Source organism: Odontesthes bonariensis, chromosome 22, assembly GCF_027942865.1.
Source record: "Odontesthes bonariensis isolate fOdoBon6 chromosome 22, fOdoBon6.hap1, whole genome shotgun sequence".
Classification (NCBI taxonomy): Eukaryota; Metazoa; Chordata; class Actinopteri; order Atheriniformes; family Atherinopsidae; genus Odontesthes; species Odontesthes bonariensis.
Window position 1 is genome coordinate 11,790,839 of NC_134527.1, and position 13,544 is coordinate 11,804,382.

Consider the following 13,544-nt stretch of genomic DNA (forward strand, 5'->3'; position numbering starts at 1 on the left):
CTTCTTGTGTCATTTGGCATACCTCAGTCTTTTCTCCCTGTTTCCCTTCCTTGATAATGGCTTCTTGACAGCCATCCTTCCAAGGAGACAACAGTAGATGTCAAACTGAAGGACCAGATACATCTTTCAGGTCCTATGTCAGGTCTTTGCTGGATTTTTTAACAATTCTTAATCACATTACTTTCAGACACTCTGAACTTATCTGCTGTGGATAGTATTTTAGGCCTGACACTACCACTTCGTCCAGGTTCCACATTCTTTTCAGAGCATACTGCACATTATGCTGTAGATATGCCATATTTTCGGCTGTTGGCGTTTCAGAGGTCACCTTGTTGGTGCAAACAAATTATTCTATATCTGTCAAATGGTGTTATATATAACACATTTTGTGTTTTTGCGATAAGCTGCTAGTAACAAAGCGCCTATGGTACAATTTAAAATTGGTTCTTTACGAAGTTGTCTGTTATGCATAGACACAGTTCTGGTTCATCTCTTGAGTTAGGTGCCTTTTTTAAACTTGAATTTATTTATAGGTCAGGGCTTAGTGGCTTTACAAAATAAACAGATAAATACATAAAATAAAGTTTTCTCAGAAAATGGTCAAATAAATGGACTGGACTGAGAATGAGTGGCAAATACACCAATTTTCAAAGATTAAATTTGAAAGACGCACAGAAAGTTTGGACAGTTTTGCTCAAGTCTGGCACTTTGGAAGCAAAATATAAAGAAATGAGAGGTGGTACAAGACTTACCCACTACTGTACAGAAGTAGAACTATAAAGTCCTATTATCAAATCACAGTTTGCTGAGGTCTGACGTTAAAACCTATTATTTTCAAACTCAAACTTTTCCACTCTGTCTTTCTGGATAACTTAGTGACTTGGTGAAAACACTCAGAAGACACCGCTGCGTTTTAGAGGAGGGAGATAAGAGTCTTTAAATGTTAATGCCTGCCAGTTGTTCTGACACATAGAGTTTGATTTGAAGAAGGAAAGAAAGTGATGTGGTTTGGGGTGAGGATGAGGGATGCACAAGAATTGTCTCTTGTAAAGACTGGGAATGAATGTGTTGTAAGTCCTGTGAAGTGAGGGAAATACCACTATGTGTGTGCTTAAGTGGAGGGGGGGGGGGGTCCTGACGGAGGGGGGTCCTCCGTCAGGAGGATAATAGATGATGGCAGCAGCAGGTTGCTGATGAAATAAAAAGACATCTCCACCACACACACATTGCCTGATTTGGGTCGAAGGGACATCTGCATCTGCTTTTTCTCTCTCTCTGTCCCTCTTTTCTGAAATTAATTTATTGTTCTCTTTCCTTTAATTTATATTTCTGTCCATCCCAAGTGTCACAACTTAAACTTATCTTATACCTTTGTACATGTATGAAGATTTGTATATATCTGTTGACCAGTCTGTACTTGTGAACAATGTAACCTTTAAGGAACTCCTTAAACTCAGATATCTCCATTACAGACCATATGTTCACAGCTTGTATGTGCAGTTCCCATCTGTCTCCAACCTTCATCGACTGACGTCTGTGTGGAGTGAAAAGGCCTCCCTGATATTTGGAATTTAAGAAATTTGCAATCGTCTTAGCTTGCGTTGTTTTTACAGTTAAGCCTTAATAAGAAAAGTGACAGCTGTGTAGCAGTGACAAATGAATATAATTTTACTCAGAAATCTCGCAGACCATAGGTAGAAAATAACATGAAATGGTAAAAAAATTCAACCAAATAAATGCAATATCTACTTTAGGGAAATATTTGTATTTCATGCTTTTAACCAAAAATAGTTCCCCCAAAAATAATCAAACCTCCACACAGTGATCAATTACACATCAGAAAAGGTAAGTGAGGCTGTCCTGGGATGTTAGCATCCTGAACAGGTGTTTAAAAGACTCATGAAAGCCCTGGTCAAGATGGAGCATGCTTACGAAGTGCTTGGTGGACAATCTGGAGCCTCTTTTCTGGGCAGCTGGAGAAGGGGGAGGTTGGGTGGGGTCTGGATTTCTCATTGTAATTGTCCAGAATGTTGGTAACAAGAAAATAAAAACATACCATTTCGTCATCTACTTTCTCAAAGCTTTGAATTTGTCAACTTAAGCTGTCTTGTACTCTTCCAAAATGTTATTTGAGTTCATATGGGTTTGGACTGCTTCACACATGGAGGGACTAAATGAACTAAAACCTCATAGTAACACTGACATACATAGTGGTAAACGACCAGGGAGACATAAAGAGTGTCAGCTGTTGTGAGGAACCGCCTGAACTGTAGTGGGAATTTTTCCTGTCAAATTTGTGGTCAGTTCAGACTGTCTGTTGGAAAGTTTTCTGCTGAACTAATTGAGGTTATCGCTTCCTCCCTCTTCATGGGAACCTCCGTATCTCTGTCTGACTACTCTGTTGGAAAACAACCTGAGGTGTCAAGATGTGTCATGAGCACTCTTAATGAATAAGTAGACATGTATGTGTACCCAATACAAAGTACACACCTCCGGTTATCCATGCATGTGTGAGTTTGTGCTTGTTTGGTTGATCTAACGCAGGCTGCACCAGGTGATCTGGCCTGGTACGGAAGGTCACTGCTGTGATGTCACTTCCTCTTCCTCTCCGGATATTCCCAGCATTCTACTGCCAGCAGCCGGGAACTCTGGGAACTGAGAGCAGGAAGCCTGGCTCCTCCACAGGAGAGAGGGCATGTAGTGGTGAGGTTGTGTGGCGCTTTTGCAGCACTGGATGACTCATCATTTGCTGCCCAAATTCAGTTTATGAGAATGTGTATCTGACTGAGATAGTGTGAAATACATGTGGATCATCTTTTAAAACAGCAACATCGCCCCCTTGTGGTTTTGTATGTAGAAAGCTGGAGGCAGAACCCAATGCCTTTTGTTGAGATTAGTTCTATTTCTTCTATATTTGACCATAGTAAGTTGTGACATAATACAAAAAATATAACAGAATACAAATATGGAGACATCTACTCCAGGGAAAACCCATTCACTAAATTTCCCTCTGAAGAAAAATAAAATTGCCCTCAGGCTTTACTGCAGATGCTTAAAGGGGAACTCCGGGGCATTTGAAGCGTGTTTCCATTGCTAGAGGTTGTCAAATAATGATAGTATGACACAGAGAGGTGCGTATCTGCGCTCCCTGTGTGAAGATCGCTCTGTCCGCACAGCATGTCATGCGAGGCTAATACGTGGTGGCTAAGGGGCAAGCGCTAACCCTTCCACGTAAAACAACAACTTGCACACTGCAGAAACGTCACACCACTTTATAACCCATCCGACAATAAAGTCACAAGCCTTACCATCAAAACCATATGCATGGTTCTCACATTACTGGCATGGGGACGTTACAAAACAACTTTATAAACAGCATGTAACTCACCGGCTGGTTGTAGGCTCGCGCATGTGAAAGCCCAGAAGAGTCGATGGAGAATAATCCCATATACAAAACAATTATCTTCTCTAGAAAAACTGCGTTCAAGTATTTAAAACATTACAACAATACTTGCCCAGTAATATTCTTGTAATGTTTTAAATACTTGAACGCAGTTTTTCTAGAGAATATAATTGTTTTGTATATGGGATTATTCTCCATCGACTCTTCTGGGCTTTCACATGCGCGAGCCTACAACCAGCCGGTGAGTGACATGCTGTTTATAAAGTTGTTTTGTAACGTCCCCATGCCAGTAATGTGAGAACCATGCATATGGTTTTGATGGTAAGGCTTGTGACTTTATTGTCGGATGGGTTATAAAGTGGTGTGACGTTTCTGCAGTGTGCAAGTTGTTGTTTTACGTGGAAGGGTTAGCGCTTGCCCCTTAGCCACCACGTATTAGCCTCGCATGACATGCTGTGCGGACAGAGCGATCTTCACACAGGGAGCGCAGATACGCACCTCTCTGTGTCATACTATCATTATTTGACAACCTCTAGCAATGGAAACACGCTTCAAATGCCCCGGAGTTCCCCTTTAATAAAGGGCACAAGCAAGAGTTGGTCATACTGTCCAGCCTGTCTGTGTTCATGCAAATGCAAAAACAAAAAGCAAACAACAAAAGCATTTCACGTAAATTGCTCTTACATGAGAAGAAGGTGCTGCTCAATGCTGCTCAATGTCAAATATCATTTGGAACTAAAACTTTTAGGAAATAAGAGTGATATCACAACAACACAACTAAGAAAATAACTCATTGATCTGTTTGATGTAAACATTGTAATAACCCATGGAAGATATCTTTTGCAAGTCAAAAGTAATTAATTTCAAATAATGTTATAATAAATGGGCATTCTCTGTTGTAATTATCAAAAAAATACTTTTTAATTTTAACAGATTTTTAAATCTATTTTAGGCACCACAGGACAGGTCCATTTAGAGCCGAAGAGAACCTGCCAACATCTTGAGGCAAAACATTTTTTGGGTTTGCAAACGAGTACACCTTCCATGTTAGATGAAGAGGTCTAACTTTAAATCAATGATCAAAAAAGGTGACTGAAAACAAGTTGTCATCACTTTCAGTTTGAAATGTAGGCTTCAGACTGATGGAATTAATCAGCGGACACAAAGTGTCTATCATAAAAGTTCCAGTAATCCTCTGATTTCAGTCTGTGCCCTTTATGTTTTTCGATGAAGCCATCAATGTTTAGGTTACTGCAGCTATAAAATGTTGATTAAATGTGAGCACCAAATTAGGATAACATTTTCCACCACAGTATTTGGAATTTTTTAGAGTAAGGACGAGTGGATGTAACTGCAGTCACAGGTATGTTATCTGAATCTGTGACATAGTCTGTGAAATCATCACAGAGCTCTGAACAAGAAAAGACCCCTGAAAAGAGGCGATTACTCACTGTACAAATGAGTGAATCTGAGCTTGATTCGTATTTATTATCCAGATTGCATTTCAACTGTTAGACTGCATTAATCTGAGTTCAAGTAACCTTAAAAAACCAACAATTAAACATATTCTTCTCGGCGTAACAGCAACATATACACGGCTCCCTTCCAAAATTTAAAATGTACATGGGGCACAATTAATATGAGTTACTTTGCCTTAAAGGATAAGACCGTTTTTTTGACATTGGGCCCTTGATTTCACATTATAACATGATGTTCTACTCACCCCTGCTTGTTGTTGGTCATTTGGAGCTGTTCCGAAGATATTCGAGAGGCGTCTGGCTGCTCTCTTGAGATATCGGCCATGAAACGGTTTCCTATGGGCAAGTTTATACAGGCACAAACTATGCTGTTTATAATTTATTAATTACTGTACACTAGCACTGATAACGTGGAGGTGCGTCGCTTACTTAAAAAAATCCGGGTTACTGTAATTTTGAATTTTTGTCGTAAAGTGGGTGTTACTGACGTCCTCGTCGTGCTACTACCACAGACAGCCCACAGACCTGCTGCCTATTTATTCATTCGGCTAAAATTCAAAATTAGTAACCCGGATTTTTTTAAGTAAGCGACGCACCTCCACGTTATCAGTGCTAGTGTACAGTAATTAATAAATTATAAACAGCATAGTTTGTGCCTGTATAAACTTGCCCATAGGAAACCGTTTCATGGCCGAATATCTCAAGAGAGCAGCCAGACGCCTCTCGAATATCTTCGGAACAGCTCCAAATTACCAACAACAAGCAGGGGTGAGTAGAACATCATGTTATAATGTGAAATCAAGGGCCCAATGTCAAAAAACCGGTCTTATCCTTTAAGCTACTGATCTTCACATTGTTTGTGACCAATAACTGTGAAAAATGTCCTTAATTTAACAGACATAGCTTGTAGAATTGTAATGTCAAAGAAATGAGAAAAATATCTTTCGTTTACAGCATCTATCAATAATATTTTGTGCAATCGTCAGTAGTTTGAACAGCCTTGAAAAATGGGCAAATTGTCCGGTTTTATTCATACAAACAACACATCAATGCACTGTGACAGTATCAAAACTCTGTTATGTCTGAACAATATATAGTACGACTCGATTTCTATCTCTGACGATATACGGAAATATTATAAAGTTGAACAGGGGATTGTCCACATCTGTGTCTTTAGAATCCAATATCAACAAACATGAGTGTCAGTGATGAACAAGAAATGCCTGACAAACAGAAAGTCAGTGGTTTTTATTGATTATCTGGTGTGATATGACATCATCGATGATAAAACATCATTTCTTTGTTGTGCATCTTGTACAATGCTGGTTCATGCCTCAGCTCTGTAAAATGAGTTCCGATGAGTGGTCGCGTTTCTTCACCTCACTCAGTTTGACAACAGCAGCTGTTCCTCTGTAAAAGAGCAAAATAAAGGCAATGCTTGTGTTGCATGTGGCAAAGCATATATACTTGGCAAGGCAGGGCTTTTTCTTTTCTTTTTTCTTTGCAAGAGGACAAAAAGTTGTGCAGTTCAGCCAAGTTGCAGTTGTTGTTTTTATCATGCAACGAGTCAGAGTGCAAAATTCTTCTCTGCACTCACGAGTTAGCTTGGTCTGTGGCTTTTCCATGCAGTACCTTTGTTTATGTTTCTATTTTGTCATATTTCCTCTGTTGTCTCACCATCTTTCACTATCCCGCAGTACTCCTCACACTCTGCCTTGGAGTAGAACTTGTTTGCGTTGCCCTGGCAGAAGCCCTTTTTGTAGGGCACACAAAGACCCGCGGAGGAGTCAAAGGCCCAGACGGGTGGCTGCCCTGTGCAGGGCTGGGCTTTCATGGGCAGACGGCACACAGCTGGAGAGGCAAATGACATACACCAAACCATAACAACAGGAAATACTCCTTTGTGTAATATTGTGTGTCCTGCAGGAGTATTTTTGGTTGTCTATTGTACACCACAGCCCCAACAGCAGTCACTAAGTGAGGAAAACACCTTTTCCAAAATATTGATCTTGTTTATATTTGTTATTTCCTCACCCTCTGTGCGACATCTCTGCAGACACTCTCTCTCACTTTCAAAGTTGTTCTGATTGCCCAAACACCCTCCATAATGAAAGAGCTCACAGCTCATTGAGGAAGAGTTGTAGAAGTAGCGCTGGTGTATCCCAAAACATGGCCCTGTATCTGGTGCCTCTTTACAGGCCACTGTTGAGACAGGTGGAGTGAGAAGGAACATAGGACACAACACCAATTAGTTACATCAGAACTGGATTTCTGATTAGCATACATTAATTTGAATGACTGACTTGAGGTGCACAATGGTATTTAAGTGCACTGTATTTAGCTTTGAGGGAGCTGATCTCTTACCGGTTCCATTGAAAAGAGGGGTTTGATCACCAGAGCCCTCTTCATCTGCAAGAGCCAAAGAGGGCACCACATTTCTCCTCACCCGCTGCATCACATGGACACATAGCATTTGATACTGATATATTTAAAATAATTATTTAAAATGTACCCTTATTGAAAACCTTTTAAGAGACTACATGTGGCTTTTTTTTTTAGAGCTGCATGTAAGGTTGTTACTTCTCTCAAGAACATTGCAGTTTGCGTCAACAGAATGGAAATAACCTGTTAATCTTACTTTTCTCCACTGGAGACCTTGTAGTTTGCTTATACTCAGTCATACAATAAAACCTAAAAGCCTATAAGAGTGTATAAATCACATGTTTGTAAAGGCACAGAGATACAAATGCCATTTTCAAAAAAGGTTTCTAAAATGTAATAAAGATAAATCAGTAATTTGTTGAGTCTTTATTTAATAAACACTGATCAGTTTGTTCACTGACCAGCTGCACTGGAAAATCTAAAGAAATGTAGAATTGGATGCCAGACACAAACTTAAAAGAAAAGTTGGAATCGAGCCACTCTTAGCATGGTTACCACCCTTCCTTTTTAGATAATTTGATAACTGAAAATAATAACTGTTTCAGTTTTTTAAGAATAATCTGTGCAGGCTATCGCAACACTGTCTTGCTGATATATACAAAGCCCTCCCTGAAAAAGACATCTGGATGGGAGCACATGTTGCTCTAAAAACCACAACGACCTTCCAGCATTGATGGTGCCTTTCCAGATGTTTGAGATACCGGTTCCGTAGACACTAATGCCCCTCCATACCATCAGAGATGCAGGCCCCTGAGCTTTGATAACAACTGGATGGTCTCTCTCCTGTTCCATGATTTCCAAAACGAATTTGAAATCTCAATTAGACTGAATACAGAGCAGTTTTCCATCATCAGTCCATTTTACATGGGCTTTGACCCAGAGAAGACACCAGCCTTTTTGAATGACAAGGCAAAATGAGCCCATGCACTGATTTTCATGACAGAATTATGCCTGTTTTCAATGCAGTGCCGCTTAAAAGCCTGAAGTCATTCAAGATTGATTTTCAGAATCTCCAGATTCTCCGAATGTTTTGATGTCATGATGTGCTCTGGATGAATGGAATATTCAAAGTTGTTCACGTTGAGGAACACTATTCTGAATTTGCTTCACAATTTGTGGATGCAGTTTTTTGCAGATTGCTGAAACTCTTTTTGCACCCCATCATGTTACTGACCTCATGCCAGTTAACCTAATTAGCTGCAACAGGTTCCTCCAGCTGTTTTCCTTTTAGCACCACTTACGTTTCCAGCCTTTTGTTGCCACTGTCATGACTTTTTTTTAATGAAAAAATAAATAAATAAAGAGTATAGAATGTGTTTAAATGTACATTTCATTCACACTTAAACATTTTGTCGGGACAAGATATTTCTGGTTGTATATAACATTAGTTGCTACCTGAGGCTCAGGTTTAGTTGTCGGTTCTGCCACTTGCTCTCCAGGTACACAGTCGCCTACACAGAGATCAAATGGAAACCTTTACATTTTCTTCAATTTGTTAATCTTTTTGTTGTTGTGTTAATGTGTTGTGATCTTTCTTGTTTTATGCAGCATACAGAAAAAAAACAATTTCCTCTTTTGGAATGCTAAAAATATGAGACAAATGTCTCAGATATAAATATCTGTGTCTGTGTGCGGTTATGTGGGTGTGTTTGTGTTATAGTCTATACAGTGGGCTGTACCTTTGTCTTTTTTAATGAAGATGGTATCGTCGCTCATCCCTTGTTGTTTGACCAGTGTTTTAAAGTCTTCTAGCACAGTTGGTCTTACAGTCCTAGTTCGACCTGAGGAAGTCAGAGTTGTGCAGCTAAAGCAGATGTGAAAGAAAGCTTTGAGGTATTCATGGCAGAAATATGCTCTTTAGTTCTCCTGATAGTCACTCTAACAATGACTCAATTACAATTAAAGGCATCTAATATGGTCTACTTAAAACATCTACTTAAACTTATACTAAATACAGTGTTTAAAAAAATGGTACTAACTGAGAACATACAAATATGCTGGCTTACCTTTTGTTTTGTGGTTTATCCAACATAAATTAGGTTGAAATTGTGTTAAAAAAAAACTCCCCAAAGACTAAGATTACTGTTTTTTTCAAGGACTAATAGAAAAGAGGAGAAAAAAAGACAGGAATCTGAAACTCACTGTAAAGCTTAACTGAGATGCTCTTATCACCCGATGACCTCTTTTTGCTCATAATCACTATGGCATACTCGTTGTAGTTTGTGTGAACCACATATGCATCCACGTCTGAATTCCACTCTGCAGGAAGGAGAGCAAACACAGGCAGGGTCGGAATATCCGTTTATATATAACATACCATGTAATATATGATGTTTATTTTATTCTGAACAGAGAGCTGTGACACTGAAAGAAAAACAAAATAGAGACAGGGGAAAAAAAACATACTTTCGATATGGTAGAAGAATCGTCCTGGTGTGGTGGTCAGCTCATAATCCCCAGTTATCTCCTTACATGTTCCACGTCTGCACACACATACAAACAGCACAGCTTAGTGGTGGAACAAAGCAATTCAAATATGTGTAATCCTCCTTTTAATCACATTTGATGCGGCACCCATCTAAATCTTTCCAGCATTATATGATCAAATCAAAATGTACTGAAAGTGCTCACAGTCTATAACCTATAAAAAAGACTGAATATTTGAAAAATCAGGAGTGTTCCAGGAGTATTCAAGGTAAACACAAGAAACTTGTGCTAAAGAAAAAAATGAATAAATGGACCAGACTCAGTGAATAATTCCCATACTCCCTATACAGATCAGTGAGCAGTGCTGACCAACATGTCATTGGGGTCATCAGGTGGGAACCTGATATGTTTGAAAAATCAGGAGTGTTTCAGGAGTATTAATGATAATTGTGAATTTAAATCAATCAGGCATTAGTATTGTGTTAATAGTTCAAATATAGGATACTATCAAATTTGATATCAGCTGATTGAAACATCATTGAATAGAGATTGAGGTTTTTGTAAAAAGTGTTATTTTATTACAAAAAAGAGAGAGAATAGAGAAATGAAAAAACAAAGAAGAGTTAGTCTGATATCAATATAACTATTTCACGTTTTATTGATATCGTTGTGTTTTTGACCACCGTGATCGTGTAGTGATAAAATGGTATCGTGACAGCCCTCCTTCAGATTATCATACTTGACCACTGCGTTGCATCTCCTCATAACAGCAAACTGTGAGTTTTGAGAAATGAAGAGACCGGTTTTTATTTTATTTACATAGGTTTTTTTTCTTATTATAACTGGCTAAGAAATTTCATCTGCTCAATAGTTTGAGGTCTTTTTCAAAAATTGTATTTAAACAAAATTTCCAGTGGATAACAGGTTTGGGCTCCAGGCAGGCCGATGTAGCACCTGGGTTAGTTTACAACAGAGCCATGCTGTTTTAACATGTGTGAGATTTGGCATGGTGTTATGGAAATAAGCAGGGCCCTCCTGAAAAAGATGATTTCTGGATGTCAGCATATGTTGCTCCAAAACTCGTATGTAGAGCTTAGTATTAATGGCATCTTCAAAGATGTGCGAGTTACCCATGTCATGAGCAACAACGCATACCATTACAATTTTTTTTAACTATGCGCTGATATCACTCTTGTTTTGAATTCGATCTTTGACCACTTGATCATTTTTCCTTTTTGCCTCAGTCCAACTCAAATAAGCTCAGGCCCAGTGAAGACAGCAGTCTTATGATATCTTGTGGATGTGTATTGTTTCCTTTGCATTTCAGAGTTTTCACCTGCTTTTGTAGACGAAAACTGTGTTAATTGGCAATAGATTTCAGAAGTGTTTCTGAGCCCATCCCTTATTCTAGTGCAGTGCTATCTGGGAGCTTGAAACAGCCTTACAACCACTCTTAACACTCTTTTGTTGTATATTACACAACTTTTTTGTGCCTCTGGGGCTTTTTTGTGGAAAGATGGATCACGGCCTAGAAGTCATTGGCTCCTGATTTTTGATCTGGATCCAGAATTTTTTGCTCAACCTAGGTCGAGGTTCAGCAGTCTCGGTCAGCTCATTTGAAACTCGTTGCTGACCGTAAATTCAATTGATCGTAACTTTTTCAAAAATCGGTAAAATTTCTGCTAATCAGAGCAGAAATGAACTATTTTCAACTAAATTTCAGGTTTAAATGAGATGCTAATCGCAGTATTCTTTTGTAATGCACATTTGATAGAGTGCCCTGACTTTTCTGGAAAAAGTTGCATACACAAATTCTGCTTTCTTCTAGTTTCTCATAACCTTTCTTAAAATAATGTTCCTAAATTGAGGATAAAAATGTTTAATATGAGTGAAGTAGAAGTAGAGTTGTTCACTGAGGGGAAAAATACATCATGTTATCTTCATATGTGAGGTTTTTGTCCTTTTTTTAAATCAAATTTTATTTTTCAAGTATTTGCCTTGGTTAGACTGCTCAACAAGAGACCCTAAACAAAGACAACATAAAAGTGGTGTGGCATGCAACAAAGGTCCCTCAGCTGGGAATTCAACAGCATTTTATTACAAACCTGAGTAGGGTCCGAGTCATCCCGAGCTTTCCTTCAGTGGCAGCTCTCTGCAGCACCAGTTTGCCTATGGCTAAATCTCCCCTGTAATGCTGCAAATGGGAACATGTACTCGCGAAGGCAACATCATGCCACGTTCCCAAAAACTGTCGAGAAGATGTGTCAATAGCATTAGAAGATAGCATAAAAAAACATTGACCTAGAAGGGCTGAAATAGACTCAGTTGCTTCAAAAGTTACAAAACAAAATAATTGAAAACATTTTTTTGTTTTTCATCGGTCGAGTTCATTTTAAAGATGCCTCTTATAAACACAAGCTTGAAAAAGTCTTAGTTCTTGAATTAGACTTAATTTAAGACTGCAAATCTGCCCGTTTAAAGTGGTCTTTAGAACAGAAAAACACTTAGGCTCACCAGATCTCTTTATAAGCTGACAATGCAGTGTTTACCTTCTTTGAAACTGAGGTATTCTCAGCTGTTCTGCTAAAGGAACATATTAGCTGTTTATCTTTCAACATAAATGTCTGAAATTACATGTAAGACTCACCCTCCAAGCTCACCCTCTCACCTTGTCCAAATCGAAGTTCTCCTGTGTGGGATAAAGAGGATCTGGGAGTGTCGGTAGCCCCTGGAGGGTCCGTGTCCATCCCAGGACCAACAAAGAAACCAGAACCACTGTTATCTGCATCCTGCCAGAACTGTCTGTCTGCTCGTCTCTGACAGCGTCCCTGAGGTTTGAGACACTGAATCAACCCGTTTTGATAACTGAGACGGAAACAGGGCATTGAACTGTTATGGGCTTTGTGTGCTGTGACCCTTGTATGTCCTCACTCCGACATCCAAGTAAAAAACAAACAAGCAAAAGAGCAAAGTTCTGCCTCTCTGTGTCTCTCCCTGCAGTTTGACTTGCCAGCATGGGCAGCTGACCACTTAAACGTTGGACTTCAGAATTGCAGCAACATCAACAAATCAATACATAGATTGATTTAAGCAAGTAATCAGTAACAAGTATGTGCTACTTTACCCTGAATTGTGTGTGTATGTCCATACTTCCATGTCATTTTTGTTATTTCTACATTTTTGAAATCTTATTTTTCTATGTTTGGCTGTTAGTTTGACTTTCCAGCCGGTAATGTAGCCACTGAGCACCAACGTAGATTATGCTGGTGCTGAATAAAACCAAAACACAGCTTTTCAGATGAGTCATAAGGAGTGTCTTCTTTTCTACGACTGGATCTGATATACTTGGAGAGTAAGGCATACTCAGTTTACTCATGATGGGCTGGTTAAGTCAGCTCAGGTCAAATCCAAAACACCAGCAGGCCCCCGTCCGTTGGACGTTTGCCCCTCAACTTCACCCGAGGAGTGGCAGGCTTGCCTTTGAAAACATCAGCTTTTCATCCAAAGAAAATGGCAGATGGAATTAGAACGTTAACGGGTGGACTTAATCAGTATTGGCCACTACTCTTTGTCCTATTATAGCAGGCTTATTTATTTTATATATGGTTAGTGATAAATGACATTGGTAACATAACAAGTTAGTGAAAACATTTTGGTACATGAAAAAGTAGTCTGTTTGTATGCAGGCACTGAGACTTTAATGAAAAGCTATGTAATATTAGATATATATAAAGTCCTTAGAACTTTCTATGTATCATCGGCCAGTATCACATGTTTGAAATGGTCTAAGGTAC

The 13,544-nt window shown here is 39.1% G+C and overlaps 1 protein-coding gene across 2 annotated transcripts; it reads right to left on the reverse strand.

Annotated features, from left to right (window-relative positions):
- Positions 1 to 6,114: 6,114 nt before the first annotated feature.
- ambp (alpha-1-microglobulin/bikunin precursor) lies at positions 6,115 to 12,627 on the reverse strand. 2 transcript variants are annotated; one of them, XM_075456213.1, is made up of 10 exons: positions 12,419 to 12,627; positions 11,856 to 11,998; positions 9,730 to 9,806; positions 9,466 to 9,582; positions 9,003 to 9,104; positions 8,719 to 8,774; positions 7,246 to 7,330; positions 6,916 to 7,083; positions 6,559 to 6,732; positions 6,115 to 6,291 (listed from the first exon to the last, which is right to left on the reverse strand). In XM_075456213.1, the coding sequence occupies exons 1-10, from the start codon at positions 12,536 to 12,538 to the stop codon at positions 6,266 to 6,268; spliced, it is 1,068 nt and encodes a 355-aa protein (XP_075312328.1). In that variant the 5' UTR covers positions 12,539 to 12,627; the 3' UTR covers positions 6,115 to 6,265. The 2 variants fall into 2 exon arrangements, with proteins under 2 accessions (XP_075312328.1, XP_075312329.1); XM_075456214.1 differs by having other exon boundaries at positions 12,398 to 12,489.
- Positions 12,628 to 13,544: the final 917 nt, after the last annotated feature.